Source organism: Heterodontus francisci, chromosome 9 (genome assembly GCF_036365525.1).
Source record: "Heterodontus francisci isolate sHetFra1 chromosome 9, sHetFra1.hap1, whole genome shotgun sequence".
Lineage (NCBI taxonomy): Eukaryota > Metazoa > Chordata > Chondrichthyes > Heterodontiformes > Heterodontidae > Heterodontus > Heterodontus francisci.
The window spans coordinates 102,923,759-102,941,587 of NC_090379.1; the positions used below are offsets into that span (position 1 = coordinate 102,923,759).

Below are 17,829 nucleotides of genomic sequence, written 5' to 3' on the forward strand. Positions count from 1 at the left end.
ACCAATCTTGCTCATCGCCTCTTTTTCACCTTGCACTCACTTGTACAGTTCACACGTTTGTCCGTAGTTAGCTGCAACAGCCCATAACCGCAAGGCCTCGATGCTCAATACAAAGGCCTCCTGCCGCTCCAAGGGCAGATCACAAGGGTCCTCTGCTATGAACCTCCCGATTCGTTGCTTCATATTGTATTTGTTTAACTGTATAAAAATATACGCAACAGTACAAAATGTTTGTTATTACGCAGTTTTCTCATTTGTGAATTATCATAGCCCAACAGATACATCTGGGTAAGTTAGACACAGCAAATGTGTGCCGTATTCAGCTGTAAACTGCTCACTACAAACAGTTACTTTGCTCAGTGGATTTTTTCCAATTTTATTTAATGCTGATTCGGGGGGGTATCCCGAATGTGTTAACTGAAGTGAGAAATCACAATGCTAGGTGTCATGCTCACATAATACAAACTTATGAACTATAAATATGAACTTATGAACTATAAACCCAGAATGGACACTTTCCTGTAAAACAAAACGGAGTTGAGAGGTCAGGTGACTTGTTTTCCTGCCAATACACATGGAACTGCAAGCAACCAAGCTAATTTTCATGACTGGACAAGTCTTGGTGAAGTCATTAAAATGCAAATGATGTTTCTTGTGGCAATGGTTGCATTTCTCCAACTAATTAAAAAAAACAATACTGTTGCAGATTCTTCGACGCCAAACTTGAAATCCAGAAAATGGGTGTGAAAAGCTCTATTTTATCAAGATGGCATGTGGTTGAGGGATACCCAAACTCCATGTCTGACAATGGCCTAACCATCAGAAACTATTTATGAGGACAATGGAAAGAGTTGCTCTGGTCACATGACAGAAAGTAAGTTTCTGATAAGGGGTTTTAATAAGGCATATTCTGAGCAGACAGAGAGAGGAATAAACATCTATGCCAACGAAGAGAAAAGAACTACCAGCTTTAAGCCACATGTGGGCAGAGACTCAAGTTGGCACTGAACTCTCCACCTGAGGAACCATACCAGGGCTTCGCCATTGAATCTCAACTGAGTATAACAAGAGAAATCTGCTACTGTGAATATAAAGAACGGTGAACCATCCTTCAAAACCTCCAAAGCTTTTCTTCAGTGGACAAAAAAGGATTATAGGCCTGCATCGTTTTAAGTTTTCACTGCTGGAAAATCAAGAGAGAGAACTCTTGGAATCATAACACCTAAACATATGTTACTTTTATAATCGCAACCTTTTCTTGTGTGTGTGTGTGTGTGTGTGTGTGTGTGTGTGTGTATGAGTGAGAGAGTGGGTGTAATTGCGTATATTCGGGTGTTGAACAATAAACATTTATCTTTCGTTTAAAACTTACAAAGGAACCTGCCATTTGTCTGTTCCTGACAATTAAAGCACAGAGGAATTAAAGCACTTTTTTTTAAAAAACGGTGTCTCCTGACAACGCAGAGCATGTGCAGAATGATCACCGACGCATCAGTGCAACCAAACATTTGCCAGATGAATCTGCACATGTGCGCAGCGACGTCACCGTGTAATGACATCACTATGTAATGCTGTCAGAGTATTGCATCACCCCACAATGGCCATGATCGCTGCCGCCTCCATCCTCTCCAACAGTACCCTGCTCCAGCCTGCGTTCGCTGCCTCAGGGGCCGCATTCAGTTTCCTGCTCACTCCCGTGATCGCCGCTCCATCCCATGCCCACCCACTCGCCTCTCCATCTCATAATTTTCTCTTGCTCCTGACTGCTCACCGCTGGCTTCCCGCCTCACCGCTTTCTCCCATCACCACTCGCTCACCCCCCCAACGCTTCTCCGGGCAGCCCAGCAGGAGTGAGAGGCATGCCAGCAGGAGGGAGCAGCGAGCAGGCAGGCACAGGAGGGAGCAGCGAAGGTAAGCGGTGATCATTTGAGTGAGCGGGAAACTGAATGCAGCGATTGTGGCCATTGAGGAAGTTTGAGTTCAATTTGTTTTTTTGATACAAATTGAGCAGCACCATCTTTATTACTGGCAGCTGCCTGAGACGTCGCAGACAGTGACGTTTCAGTCAATGAGGCTGCATTTGCACATGTGTCAGTACTGTGCCACCTAACGCCACAGCACTGTTGTCAGCAAATGCAAGCTTTTTTAAAACACGCCGTCTTTGGTCAGTTGAGAGATGAAAAGGGGGAGCCATCCTACCATCTCTCTCCTGTCTGTAACATAGGAAATAAATCACTTTTCCACTGATGGCACCCAACATCGCACGCTCCCAAGGCAGGTACCGTAAGGGCTAGATACCGAATGAAACTTCTTTCACAGTGTCTTACCAAACGCTCGCAAACATGCACTCCCTCCACCATTGACACACAGTGGCAGCAGTGTGTACAATTTACATGATGCATTGCAGCAACTCACCAAGGCTCCTTAGGCAGCACCTTCCACAACTTCTACCACCTAGAAGGACAAGGGCAGCAGATGCATGGGAACACCACCACCTACAAGTTCCTCTCCAAGCTACACACCATCCTGATTTGGAACTATATCGTCATTCCTGCACTGTCACTGGGTCAAAATCCTGGAACTTCCTTCCTAACAGCACTGTGGGTGTGCCACCTACATGGACTGCAGCGGCTCAAGACAGATCACCACCAACTTCTCAAGGACAATTAGGGATGGGCAATCAATGCTGTCCTAACCAGCGATGCCCACATCCCATGAACGAATAAAAAAAGACTCGCAGGCCAGATACAATACAGGTGAGATAGAGAGTAAATCTGCCTCTACACTGCCCCATTAAACACAGCCTGGGATATATCCATCATAAAGCTCCCTCCACACTGCCCCAACAAACATTTTGGAAGGTCAAATTTGAATGCAGAATACAGGCTTAAAGACAGGATTCTTGGTAGTGTGGAGGAACAGAGGGATCTTGGGGTCCATGTCCATAGATCGCTCAAAGTTGCCACCCAAGTTGATAGGGTTGTTAAGAAGGCGTATGGTGTGTTGGCTTTCATTAACAGGGGGATTGAGTTTAAGAGCTGCAAGGTTATGCTGCAGCTCTATAAAGCCCTGGTTTGACCACACTTGGAATATTGTGTTCAGTTCTGGTCGCCTCATTATAGGAAGGATGTGGAAGCTTTAGAGAGGGTGCAGAGGAGATTTACCAGGATGCTGCCTGGACTGGAGGGCACGTCTTACGAAGAAAGATTGAGGGAGCTAGGGCTTTTCTCATTGGAGCGAAGAAGGATGAGAGGTGACTTGATAGAGGGGTACAAGATGATGAGAGGCATAGATAGAATGGATAGCCAGAGACTTTTTCCCAGGGTGGAAAGGGCTATCACCAGGGGGCATAATTTTAAGGTGATTGGAGGAAGGTTTCGGGGAGATGTCAGAGGTAGGTTCTTTACACAGAGAGTGGTGGGTGCGTGGAATGCGCTGCCAGTGGTGGTAGTAGAAGCAGATACATTAGGGGCATTTAAGCGACTCTTGGATAGGTACATGGATGATAGTAGAATGAAGGGTAGGTAGTTAGTTTGATCTTAGAGTTCGGCACAACATCGTGGGCCGAAGGGCCTGTACTGTGCTATGTTCTATGTTCTAAGCACTCTGAGACCTGGAACAGTACAGATAAAAAACAGATTAAAACTCCCTCTACATTGTTCCCTAAAACACTCCCAAATCCTGTGCAATACAAGAAAGATATGGAGTTAAATTCCCTCTACTCAGTCCTAACAATGTGCCTTGGCCCCAAACCTTGGTTGAGCATGGAGAACTGAGAGAGTCCAGCAGTCTCAAGACTGTCAATTTAGGATTGTAGGTTTTGGCCCACTGAGTGATAGCAAAATGTCCAAACCCATCGCATGTTAAGACCAAAAATAGAAAAGTAATCATAAAATCAAATTTAAGCTTACAAGCCAATACTGAAGCTCAAAATGGATGACCAGAGACAGCCAGACCAGATGACAAAAGGTAGATTCCTGATCAGGAATTAGTTAAGATAAAAGTGCTTTGATCTAGCTGTGAACTGAACAGCAGCAGCAGTTAGATGATGGAATTAGACAATGTGCGCTTAACTTTCATAGCATCTTGTTACTGAAATTACATTGCGAGTACCTGAGCAACCTTTTCCTTGGACAACAACTACAATTTGTATTTATATAGCGCCTTTAATGTAATAAAACTTCCATGATTAATCACCTTTCCCAGTCAATGCCCAAACCAGCACAGCGAACTCTTGGACCAGACAAACATTGGATTTTAAATGCAATAGATTTTAGGAAGCCAGCAAAACTGAGAGTAAGAATTTCCATGGTCTTGAAGACTAGGGAAAGAATCATCAGTTACAAACATGCGAACATACGAATTAGGAGAAGTAGGCCATTCGGCCCCTCGAGCCTGCTCTGCCATTCTATAAGATCATGGCTGATCTGTTTGTCTCTCGATTTCCACACTCCCATCTACCCCCAATAACATTTGATTCCCTTGCCTAACAAGAATCTATCTACCGCCGCCTTAAAAATACTCAATGACCCCGCCTCCACCACCTTCTGAGGCAGAGAGTTCCAAAGTCACACAAACCTCAGAGAAAAACATTTCTCCTCATCTCTGTCCTAAAAGGGCGTCCCCTAACTTTAAAACAGTGCCCCCTAGTTCTCGACTCACCCACAAGAGGAAACATCCTTTCCACATCCACCTTGTCAAGACCATTCAGGATCTTATAAACTTCAATCAAGTCTCCCCTCACTCTTCTAAACTCCAGTGAAAACAAGCCCAGTCTGTCCAACCTTTCCTCATAAGACAACCCACTCATTCCTGCTATCAATCTAGTAAACCTCCTCTGAACCGTCTCCAACGCATTTACATCCATCCTTAAATAAGAAGACCAACACTGCACACAGTATTCAAGATGTGGTCTCACCAATGCCCTGTAAAACTGAAGCATATCATCCTTACATTTATTTTCAATTCCCCTCGGAATAAAGGACAGCATTCCATTAGCCTTCTTTATTACTTGCTGTACCTGCATACTAAATTTTTGAGACCCATGCAACAGAACACCTAGATTCCTCTGCACCTCGGAGTTCTGCACTTGTTCTCAGTTTAAGAAATACTCTGCTTTTTATTCTTCCTGCCAAAGTGAACAACTTCACATTTTCCCACATTATACTCCATCTGCCAGATGTTTGCCCACTCAACCTATCTATATCGGTCTGCAACCTCCTTATATCCTCTTCACAATATACTTTCCTACCTATCTTTGTGTCATATGCAAATTTAGCTACAATGCCATCGCATCCAAGTCATTGATCTAAATTGTTAGAAGTTGAGGCCCCAGCACAGCCTCCTGCGGTTCTCCACTCGTCACATCTTGCCAATCAGAAAAGCACCCATTTATGTATACTCTCTGTTTTCTGCCAGCCAGCCAATCTTGTATCCACCCTAATATGTTACCCCCTACACCATGAGCTCCTACTTGTTCAAAAACCTTTTATGGGGCACCTTGTCAAATGCCTTGGAAATCCAAGTACAGTATGTCAATGAGCTCCCCTTTATCCACAGCGCATGTTACACCTTCAAAAAAATCCAAAAAATTGGTTAAACATGATTTAACTTTCACAAAACCATGCTGACTATTCCTGATTACCTTGAATTTTTTTTAAGTGCCCAGCTATAGCCTCCTTAATGATCGATTCTGACACCTTCCCCGTGACAGACGTCAAGCTAACTGGCCTATAATTACCTGTTTTCTGTCTACTCCACTTCTTGAATAGAGGGGTTATATTTGCTACTTTCCAGTCTGATGGAACCTTTCCAGAATCTAGCAATTTTGAAAAATTAACACCAAGGCATCTACTACTTCATTATCCACCTCTTTTAAGACCCTAGGATGAAGCCCATCAGGACCTGGGGACTTGTCAGCCCACACCTCCATCAGTTTGCTCAGTACCTTTGCCCTGGTGATTGTAATTTCACCAAGTTCCTCTCTTCCTTCCACCTCCTGATTTACAGCTATTACTGGAATGTTTTTTGTATCCTCTATAGTGAAGACAGAAGCAAACTACTTGTTCATTTCATCTGCCATTTTATTATGTACTATTAATTCCCCATTCCCATTCTCTAGATGACCAACACTCACTTTACTTACTCTTATCCTTTTTAAATACCTGTAGAAACTCTTGCTATCTGTTTTTTACATTTCTAGCTAGCTTCCTCTCATACTCTTTTTCTTTGTCCTGATTAACTTTTTAGTCATTCTCTGCTGCTCTTTATATCCTGACCAATCATCTGAACTGCCACTCATCTTTGTGCAATTATATGCCTCTTCCTTAAGTTTGATGCTTTCCTTAACTTCTTTAGTTAACCAAGGATGGTGGGTCCTCCCCTTAGAATTTTCCTGAATAATAGGAATATACTTATTCTGAAATATCCCATTAAATGTTTGCCACTGTTTCTCCAATGATCTATCTCCTAACCTAGTAACCCAGTTCACTTCAGCTAGCTCAGCTTTCATGCCCACTTAGTTGCCCTTATTTAAGTTTAAAATACTAGTCTTAGACCCAGTTTACCAGCAATTGTGTTACAACAACAAGTTGCATTTCTCCTGCACCTTTAACGTAATAAAATGTCCCAAGGCTCTTCACAGGAGCGTTATAAAGCAACATTTGACAGCAAGCCACTTAAGTCGATAGTAGGGCAGATGACCAAAGGTTTGGTCAGATAGGTAGGTTTGAAGGAGTGTCTTAAAGGAGAAAAGAGAGGTAGGGAGGTGGAAAGGTTTAGGAAAAGAATTTGAGTCATTATTAGTACCTTGCAACTGACGGCACGGCCACCAATGGTGGAACAACTAAAATCAGGAATGCTCAAGAGGAGCACAAATATCTCAGAAGGCTGTTGGCTGGAGGAGATTACATAAATAGGAGTGAAGCTATGAGGGATTTGAAAACAGGTTTGAGAATTTTATCAAAGTGTTGCTTTGGATGATCTCAAGTTTACGGAGGGTAGAATGTGGGAAGCCAGCCAGGAGTGCGTTGCAATAGTCAATTCTAGAGGTAACAAAGCCGTGGATGAGAATATATTTCCAATCGATTTCCAGAAGAATAGCTATCACCCAATGCAGTGTACTTCAATAAAGGTCAAATTATCAGCCTCTTGGAAACTCTTTGGAGAGGGGCTTCATTGCAACAGAAGGATTTGCACTAGCTTATATCAGGAGTTGCAACCAGAATCAAAAAGGCTTTCTGTAATTTCAGCTGCTTTTCAAGTAGCTGTGAAGATCAGGGAAGCTGTAAGCTTTTAAATTCCTAATTCTTTCAGATTCTAGGAAGTGACTAACACAGGGATCTGACCATCAGCCACAATGAATTTCATCTTCATTTGATCATTTTCAAAAACCAAAAGGAGCAGCAGTTAGTTACTCAATAACTCAGAGTCAGAGCTTGGTTTATGAACATACACAGTGACAGTGATCACACACATATTGAGAGGAAGCCTCACCATCAGGATCCAACATTATGAGGGAACTGGATTATCTGCAGAGATGCAATCAGTTTTCACTGGAAGGCGTTACTGAGAACAGCAGCATGAAATAATATAGAGATTTTTGGTTATCACTGAGACCTGATGATACAGTGCCAAGGATTCTGAAGGATGTGGGAAAGAAATAGCAAAGGTTCGGACGTAATTTTCCAAATTTTCGTGGAAAAGAAAATTGTGCGGAAAACAGAATAGTGCCATGGGCAGGAGGATGGCTAATGTGACACTCAAAACAGGAGATAGAGATAAGCCAGCAAGTTATTGTTTAGTCTCACTTCAGGTCTTGGTAAATTACTAAACTCTATAATGCGGGATCAAATTACTAAACATAGGGAGAGAAATGAGTTGACTAGGGCCAGGCAGCCTAGATTACTAAAGGGCAGGTTATGCTTGACCAACTTCAGAGAAATTGCTTTAGAAACATAGAGGATAGGTATAGGAAATTCAGTGGATGTAATTAATATGGAGTTTGAAAAGGCAGTGAAAGTAAGGGGAATGTCGCTACATTAATCGAGAGGAGGTCAAATAGCAAAAAACAAAATGGGGTAAAAGAAAGTTTCTTCAGCTAGAAAGGTGAGTGGTGTTCCACAAGTTCTGTGTTGGGGCCATTCTTATTTCCAATAAAAATAAAGGATCTGGATTTAGGAATTGAAGGACAGCATTGACATTTGTCAAGGACACTGAATTGACCAAGTATGGCAAACTGTGAGGAGGACTGTGAAGGACTACAAGAGAATGCAGATCAGTAGAGAGGTGACAGATGCAGGCTAATATAGAAAAATGTGAAGTACCAGATAAGGAGAAAATAAATAGAACTTAAGTGGTACGGCTTTAAACGGTCAATAAATAAATAGTGGGGCCAAGTATATAAAACCATAAAAAAGATAAAGGAAATTCTTGGTTTTGCATGCAAAAGCATAGAGTACAAAATAAACTGGAGGATTGTATGCAGTTTTAGGCATCATCTTATAAAATATTAAGTCAGTAGACTAGGTGCACCATTGATTTAATAAGCTGTTACCAGGGTTTATAGTTTTAAAGAGAAACTTGAGAAATTGAAATCTTTCCCCCCCCACCCCACCCCCCGCTCCCACTGGAATGGAGACAGTTGAAGAGATCTTCAAATTTTTAAAGTATAATAAGGCCATAAAAAAGCAAACAAAGTACGAGGTTCATTGCTAGAGGGATGGAACTGAAAAGTAGAGAAGTTATGTTAAACTTGTATAGAACGTTGTTTGGAGACCACAACTTGGGGGACTGCGAACAGTTCTGGTCTCCATATTATAAAAAAGAAATAGAGGCACTGAAGAAAGTGCAAAAAAGATTTACAAAGTTAACATTAGAATTGAGAGGTTATACCTATCAGGAAAGATTAAACAGGCTGGGGCTTTTTGCTCTAGAAAAGAGAAGGCTGAGGGAAGACCTGATAAAGGTCTTTAAAATTATCAAAGGGTTTGATCGGGTAGATATAGAGATGATGTTTCCACTTGTGGGTGAGACAAAAACTAGGAGCCATAAATATAAGATAGTTACTAATAAGTCGAATAGGGAATTCAGGAGAAACCTCTTTAACCAGAGTAGTTAGAATGTGGAACTCACTACCACAAGGAGCAAGCAAGGCGAATAGCATAGATGCATTCAATGGAAAAAGAAATAGGTTATGCTGATAGGGTTAGATGAAGAGGGGGAGGAGCAGGGTCATGTTGAGAATAAACACTGGTAAAGACCAGCTGGGCCAAATGGCCTGGTTCTGTGCTGTACATTCTAAGCAATTCTATGTAATAAGGTAAATACAGATAGATGGTCCAGAGAAATGTGAGGACGACAAATTTAACACCATTACAAGAACTAAAGGGAGGTAAGAATTTGCTTTTACACAAAGAGCAATTATAATGTGGAATTCACTGCCATACACACTAATTGAAGCAACGCTCATTAGTCTCTCTCAAAGAGAGTTAAGATCATTGCTTGAGAACGGGGAATATTAAGAGGTATGGGCAGCCAGCAAGAAAGCATGGTTAGACTAGGTGGAGAAAAACACCAGCGCAGACTCTCAAAGTCAAACCCAAACAACATCAAATCAGCCTTGAAGGGATATTATGTAATAATTCCCTTCATTCGTAGTTGAAATGCAGCAAATGAAGAATGGGTTAAACAAAGGTGACCCTCACCAGAATAGCTGACATGTTCCTTCCGGCAGATGCCAGGACACGGATCAGTTTCATGGCAGCTGCAACTGGCACGCCGTGGGTACTAGCCATCGGTTCACCCACTCTCAGAGTCTGGATCTTCCAGGTGGACGGCAGAAACTCCGAGACGATCGTCTCCAGCAACCTCGGGCACCCCAGTATCTGAGCAAGTGAGAGAGAGCACGAGATTGAAGAAACAATCTTCACACCAATTTTGTGTTCTCATAGGAACATATGAACAATGATAAGACAGGTAAATCTAATCCATCCAACCCATCGCACACAATTTTAATACCTTCTGTGCATCACATCATATACACTCTCCATCCCATCCAAAACCATGAGATTTCCTGGGAGAGACGAAAAACCAGATAAAAATACAGGCCAACTTCGGAGGGGGGAGGGGACAGGGAGAGCCGGGGTGAAATCTGGGAAACTCCCCTCTCACCCATCTAGGAAATCAAAACGTGTCCAGGAGATCACGCTGGTCCTAAATTCCCTGCAGTAATGACCTTGACACATCTGACTTCAGAAATCACTGACTGCCAGGCCTAGGCACTTGGGAACCACATACAGTCACTGCCAGGGCATTCCACACATCCTGTCTTATGCAGCTTTCTCACCTGCCTAGTTCTTTTCTTGCCAAACCCATTTCATTCATTTGCTTCCATTAGTGGTGAACTAACATAATGCATTCAATAGAGTAAATAAGGAGAAACTGTTTCAACTGGCTGGTGGGTCAGTAATTAGGACACATATTTTTTTTAAATTGGCAGAAGAACCAGGTTGAAGATGTGAAGAGTAATTTTACTTTCTTTACACAGTGGGTTACGATTATCTGGAATGTATTGCCTGAAAGGCTGGAGGAAGCAGATTCAAAATATATACCTGAAAAGGATTTGCAGGGCTAGGGGGTAAGAACAGGGGATGGGACTAATTGATTAGCTTTTTCAATAAGCTGGCACAGGCATGATGGGCTGAATGGCCTCCTTCTGTGCTGTATGATGATGAGGGCTGTATAATTAATACCACATTGAATCCAGAACAAACACTCCTAACAGTTTTAAGAACTCTCTCCCCTCCCACATATCTGATTCTCCTTGACATGCGAGCACAATCTCTGTTTCCTGAGCCTCCGAATCATTCCTTCTGCCTCCATCCACAATGTTTCTCAAGCACCCTCTGTTCGTGCCATCACAAAGCCTAAAGCTCCCTCCCCATCATTCACCCTATTTTTCCTTCCCTCTGCCCACTATACACAACTTCCATGTACACCCTCAGCAAGAGTGCCAGACTTGGCTCAGTGGTAGCACTCTCACCTCCGAGTCAAAAAGGTTGTGGTTCAATCTCCACTCCAAGCTGACACTCCAATGCAGTACTGAGGGAGTGCTGCACATTCGGAGGTGCCGTCTTTCGGATCAAACGTTAACCCAAGGCCACATCTGCCCTCTAAGGGGGACGTAAAAGACTCCATGACACTATTTTGGAGGACAACGGGGATGTTCTCCATGGTATCTCAATCAATATTTAACCTTCAATTATCATTAAAACAGATATATGGTTATTTATCAAACTGCTGACAGTGGGATCTTGCTGTGTGCAAATTGGCTGCTGCAATTCCTATATTGCAACAGTGACTACACTTCAAAAGTACTTCATTGGCTGTAAAGTGCTTTGGGATGTCTTGAGGTTATGAAAGACACTATGGAAATGAAAAAACTTACTTTCTTTATAATAGACGCTTGCAGAACTGTTGACTACCGATAACAATTACTAACAGTATATTAATTACCTGATTACAAGCCTCAGAGGAGTGTCTTGCTATTCGAGTCAAGATCTCCAATATATCAAGAATGACCGAGGGAACGGGTCGAACAACTTCAAGGATGTAACGCAAACGGTGAAGTACTTTCATCTTCAGCAAACCCTGAGGCAGGAAGAATACCACAAAAAAGTTAAACATCACGGAGTTTCTGCGTTGGGCACATTTGGCGAAAGCGTCACAGTTTGAGAACTGGCTTTCCTCCCCCATGTTTTCACAAATTATTTTACACGTCACCAAACACAAAATCTACCATGGACCAACACAATTATGCAGCATTTTAAAAAGTAATTTTTTTCAAAGAAATTTCGCTTTAAAAATATTTGATATATTTATGAGTGGTAATTAGTGCAATTCTTTTCATACAGTTGCAAATGGGTTTATCACAAAAACAAATGTTAAATCTTTAAGTACCCCATATTTAAATTACTGGAAATGACTTTCAAAAAAAATATACAGAACCATTTTCTATTTTATATTGTGGTACTTTAGTAATTTTCTTCATAAATTAAAAAAAATAACCTTCTACTTTTTAAAATCAGGCCAATTAATGTCCTTGCACCCAAAAGAAACAGCTTAATTTTTTAAGCCTTCCTGAAGGCCTGCAAATGAGCGCAATTAGTGGAAACTCAATCTAATTGAATGGCCAGATTTGTGGATGGAGCAGTTTTTGAAACTAGTACAAAAGGTACAAACCTTAAATCGCACTGAGTGTAATTTGTGCTTAGAATTCCCAATCCGTTAAACCAGCTTAACCAATTTTGGCCAAATTATGCCAAAGAAACCAACGTAACCAAGCGAAAACTCCAGGCCAAGATTAAAGGATTTGATAAGTTAGATAGAAACTATTTCCTCTAGTGGGGGACTCCAGAACAAGGGAGTACAATCTTAAAATTTGACTTCAGGGGTGGTGGCAGGAAGCACTTGTTCACACATAGGGTAGGGGAAATCTGGAACTCTCTCACCGAAAAAGCTGTTGAGGCTGGGGGGCGGGGGGCCGGGGGCGGTCAATGAAAATTTCAAAACTGAGAATGACAGATTTTTGTTGGGCAAGGGTATCAAGGATTACGAAACGAAAGTGGGTAAATGGAGTTCAAATACATGAATGGCAGAACAGGTTTCAGGGGTTGAATGTCCTACACCTGTTTCTGTTCCTTCCTAAGTGATAAGAACTGGATTCAGTCAATGTACTCTTATAAAGTAGAACTGCACCTAGCTGCTAGGGGTGAGGAGACACTGGGCCTCTTGCCAAGCCTTGTTGTAGAGTTCATTGCTAAGAGATTAGGCTTTGATTTGTCAATCCATTCTGTGCCATATTTAAAACCAATACAATGAGTGGGGGGTTTGCAGACCGGAAAAAGTCCCGTCAGTGCAGGCCACTCGAAACTAGCCATTCACCTCACTTAACCTGACAGGCACCATAGACCAATCATTTCAAACCTTGCCCTTTCCCCAAAATAGCATTGTAGAACTGAAATAGCTGAACTTAAGCAATAAGTTTAAGAAGCTTCAAGTGTGTGAAATGGGCCAGCAAGGTTCCAAAGGTTCCACCTTTACAAGAACAACCTACATATATTGTACAGTTAACATAGTAAAACATCCCAAAGGTGCTTCACAGGAGCTCTATCAAACAAAATTTGACACCAAGCCACTTAAGGTGATGTTTGTGGGAGCTTGTTGTGTGTAAATTCACTGCCATGTTTCCTACATGACAGTGACTACACCTCAAAGGTACTGCATTGGCTGTCAAGAGCTTTAGGATGTCTTGAGGTCACAAAGGACGCTATAGAATTGCAAGTCTTTGTTTTCTTTTTTTTAATAGTGTAACCAACATAATTTTAATAGGTAAATGCAGACAGGGCTGGGAATTACCTGCCCAATGCCTGTGACTAAATGGCTTAAAAGACCACCCAGGCAATCCCCCTCCCCTCAACCCGCCCAAGCAACCAGTTCCCTCACACGCCTGTCTTTTCCCATGATCTCAAGGGTATTTGGTTTGCAAGCACTGCAATTCAGCTTCACTCTCCCCTATGGTGATCCAGCCCCTGGCGTGACACTTTCCCACACAATCCAACATGATGCAGGTCATAGGATGGCACATGTTTAAAAAGTGTAAATAAACCTGAATGGACAAAAGGCTTAAGAAGGCAACAAGTCTGGGTCAAGCCCCTGGTCTAAAGGAATGGTTCTGTACCCTTTTAAATACACAAACGGTCTCTAAAACAAGGCAGGTTGTTTAAAGGACATTACTTTCACAATGTCAGCACGAGCAACATCTGGGTCAGCTTTCTTATCCTCCTTGGACTTGGCTTTCGCCTTCGGTTCTTCCTCCTCCTCCTCGGCATCATCATCCTCATCGTCCTCCTCCGCTTCGTTAGGTCGAAGGGGAAACGTAGATGCTCCCAAGTACCAGGAGAAGGTCCTGTCAAGATATTCCTGCAGGGAAGGGGCTCATGTTTACTGGCAGCAACAGTGCCAAATATTTTCACATCTTTTTCTTTTACCACACGTGTTGTATTTTAAACAAAAAACATTTTGCAGGTTCTGATGATACACTGTGAAACAGAACATCCTGCTCATCGCTTCACAATCTTACTTTAAGCCCTAGGCACCCTCCTGGCCGAGCAGGAGTGTGGGAGAGCGAGTGAGTGACTGCCATATAAAGGGATAACATGAGGTACACAATTAATAGTAAAGGAAAACAGGAAGAGGTGATCTTATCTCATTTTGATAGAAATATTCAAACATGTATCAACTGCATTTCAGGTTCTGTTGGTGAAGGGAGTTGAAGGTCACCACCTCAAGCCTCCCTCAACCCCTCGTAACTCATAATTCTGGGACTATTCTCCCTACTGATACAATTTCTCTGCCTTTGTTCCCTTTCATTCCTTTCTCCCAACCTCTTTCTTCAACTGCCTCCCTCCAATCCACTCTCATCATTGTCCTCCATCCCCTTCCCTCTGCTCTCCTCCCACCCCAAACCATCTCCTCCTCCATTCATCCCATCTCACTTGCTCCTACACCCTCCCCCAATATGCCCCTCCCTTCATTCTTTCTTGTGCTCCAAACCTCACCCATCCTCTTTCTTCTGAACCCTTCCCTCCTCTCACTCCCAGCAACCACCACCGACCCCCCTTCCCACCAGCCTCCTCCCTTCATCGGTCTAATTATCTCTCCTCCAACCATCTAATACTGCTTGACCTGAATAATGCACTTGCGTTCAATCCCTCATGCACAGTGACACAAGAGACAGGACTAGTTTTTAATATAAAGCTAGTTGCCTGATGCCTTTCACAGCACCAGGTTCATAAATAATCCAATGCAACTAGACTTGATAGTAGGGTTGCCAGCTCTGGTTGGACACATTCTTGGAGATTTCATATGACCTCCTCCCTGCAACTGCCCTCACCCAAATTCCAGCCACCGGTTGCTCAACACATCCATTCTCATGGCACCTGCCTACCCACACCAATTAGTCTCCTCAGTGCATGACTGGATGAATGTTGACTATCAGTTAATCAGCCCTTTTTACTCCCATGTCCCAGGTTTTTACAACTAGTCAAGAAAATTGCTCAAAGAACTCTTTTTGTTTCAAATGCCCCTCTGATTTTTCTCCTAGTTTTGCTCGCAGCAGTGTCCTGGAGATTAGTCATTAAATTCTGGAGGGTCCAGAGCAGCCCTGGAGACTTGGCACCCAATGACAGTAGTCCAACCTGCGAGAGAAGCTCAGGTAATGGAGGTGAGCAATGGATTCTCAGCCCCACTTCAGACAGTTGCTGTGTGCTGGTGGACAGGGAAACCCAGAGAATTACAGGCCCATACATTATGGCCAACAGAGGCTGCTTTTCTAAAAGCTTGGAGCTGTCAGATGTGAGAGAGATACAGCTAACCTTCAAAAGAAAAACTCATTAATTGCAGTGAAAGTGGCACACATTGATAAGAAGGGAGGAGAGTGCAGTAAGGCAAAACATCTGATGTGTGAATAACATTTAAGTGTGAACAGGAAGAGGGACTGCAAAGACTTTTTTCTGAATGTTAAGATTTCAGTGTGGAATTTGTTACCACACCTCTCAGACAGTGGAGCAGTCTGCAGCAATCAGAAAGCAGAAACAGAGCAAACATACATCAGTAGAGAGAGGCTGGGTGAAGACAGCACTCGGAATTTAGAGGAATAGCCTCAGCTTTCAAATCCTTGTCCAAGAAGCACACACTAAGGTGATAGATCCACGGAATTTGGGGGAATCAGTGAATCAGAAATATCGGAGGGAGCCGGTAACTGCGGGACAAATATCCGAGGGGTCAGCGACTGCGGGACTGATATTTCAATAAGCCAGTATCCATGGAATTTACGTGCAATGTGTTAGCAAGTACGGCTATATGGCTAAGTGGAGTGAGGCCTCAGTCCAACAGATTCAAAGTAAGGCAGGAGCAAACATGACTCTCTTCTGGCACGGTCACTTAGGGTAGTGGCAGACTGGGTGTGATCTCAATCCCAGCACCGTTCACTTTGCTGTACTCTTGACTGATTGGGTTGAATCTCCACCGAGCTGTGGCTGTAAAAACACATTCCAGGGGTCAAGGTGCACAGCAACGAGTTCTCAAACACCAGAGACATTTGAAGGTTCGAGCGACTTACTTCATCAGAGGGAGAGACTAGAAGCGCCTTCAGTGTCTGAACACAGGCAGCGATCACATTCTCGGTGCTGTCATCCAGCGAGAACCGCAGGAGGAACAAGAAGCCAGCATCCAGCAGCATTCGCAAGATGGCATACTTGAGGGAGGAGGAGAAGTCACCAGCTTTTGCCTGGTAAAGAACAGAATGACAACAACTCAACATAAGGGCACCACACATTCCACAACCGACAAGTCACTCATATTGTTTACTGGAAACAACTTCGCTAAATTCATTAGACCTCATTTGAGGCACCCCTCCCAATTCCCTTGCCCACTCCTCTCACTGGTTATGGTGTAGCCCCCACAGTACCTTGCCCAAGTAACCACTCTTCGTGTGTGAACATTGGCAGGACACATCAGTGCACTGCTTGACATTTAGACATTGAGCTGAACCAGATCCTGCCCCTGCCTAAAGTCTGCACACCTGCAGTCTCCAAAAGTTGCTGTTTGTGGGATCTTGCCATGTCCAAATTGACTACTGTGCCGCCTGCATAACACCTTAAAGAGATTGCAAAATGGTTTCAGGCAATCAGTCTGCCTTTTATCGCACTCACTGAACCATCTCCCCAATTTAGGTGACACATGAAATGTGATAGTGTGTGTGCAAGAGAGAAACCAAGAGAGAGTGAGCAAGTGAGTGAGAGTAAGAGACAGTAAGAAAGAGCATGGAACAAAAGAGAGCTTGCAAGAGAGGGAGGAAAGGAAGAGCGTGCAAGAGCAGCAAGAAAAGTGAGAGAAACAGAGAGAGAGAGAAAGCATGGGAACAAAAGCAAGATGGTGTGAGAGAAAGGGAGGAAGGAGCAAGACAGAACCAACAAAAGAATGAGAGGGAGAGAATAAGAGAGCGTGAGATAGAGTGCGTGACAGCAAGACTTGGAGAAAGTGAGCGAGTGCAAGTGAGTGAAAAGTGAAATGGTGAGCGCAGGAGGAGAGGAGAGTAGATGCTCAGCCCCTAAGTGTTGGAGGGAAATCGCCAAACGGGCTGTGGAGCAAAGGTCCACGCATCAGGAGGTGGGAGAAAAGGAAAAGCAAAGGTGCATTGGGCACCAAATCCTGTGAACAGCCTGTCCATCACCACAGGGACACAGCCAATCACGCAGTGCCGGGTGAGAGAGGTGAAGTGAAATTCTGCTGCTCAAAACACTTTCATTTTAGTAAATGCTTAAAAATCACAAAAAAAAAAATCTGTTTACCTTAACACATTTGATCAAATTACGTGCCTGGCTTGAAATGTTATTGACAATCTGCACTGTAACCATGGCAACAGTGACATTTTCTATGAATCTCATTAAAATAGCAAGTGGAATATCCAAATAATAGCGTCAGACACCCTTCTCAGCCTGTCATCTGTCAACCCTCAGTTAATGTGAATTCCATTCATCTGCTTATGTTGCTTCCCTGCCCCCATTCCCCATGCCTACCAAGCTAAATCTTCCCCAGCTGCCCTATCCCTGAATCCATGTCTATCTCTCATTTCTCTCCCATCGCCTCTCATGTCCTCTGAGCTCATTTGGCCCGTCTCCTGCTCCCTTTATAACACTAAACTGCTGATCAGCCAACTTCCCTTCCTGGCCGCCATGCTAACTGACAATATAAATGGTTCATTCTCCT

At 43.2% G+C, this 17,829-nt stretch overlaps 1 protein-coding gene across 5 annotated transcripts in view; it reads right to left on the minus strand.

Annotated features, from left to right (window-relative positions):
- rpap1 (RNA polymerase II associated protein 1) overlaps positions 1-17,829 on the minus strand; it is a 137,204-nt gene that overhangs the window by 50,222 nt on the left and 69,153 nt on the right. For all 5 annotated transcript variants that reach the window (XR_010975739.1, XR_010975738.1, XM_068039612.1 and 2 more), the window contains exons 11-15: positions 16,181-16,348; positions 13,795-13,980; positions 11,515-11,649; positions 9,705-9,884; positions 41-198 (exon numbers count right to left, since the gene is read on the minus strand). Coding sequence is in view for 3 of the 5 variants with exons in the window: in XM_068039612.1 (XP_067895713.1) it covers positions 41-198; positions 9,705-9,884; positions 11,515-11,649; positions 13,795-13,980; positions 16,181-16,348 (827 nt within the window). In the remaining 2 variants the exon portion in view is untranslated. The remainder of the gene's footprint in view (positions 1-40; positions 199-9,704; positions 9,885-11,514; positions 11,650-13,794; positions 13,981-16,180; positions 16,349-17,829) is intronic.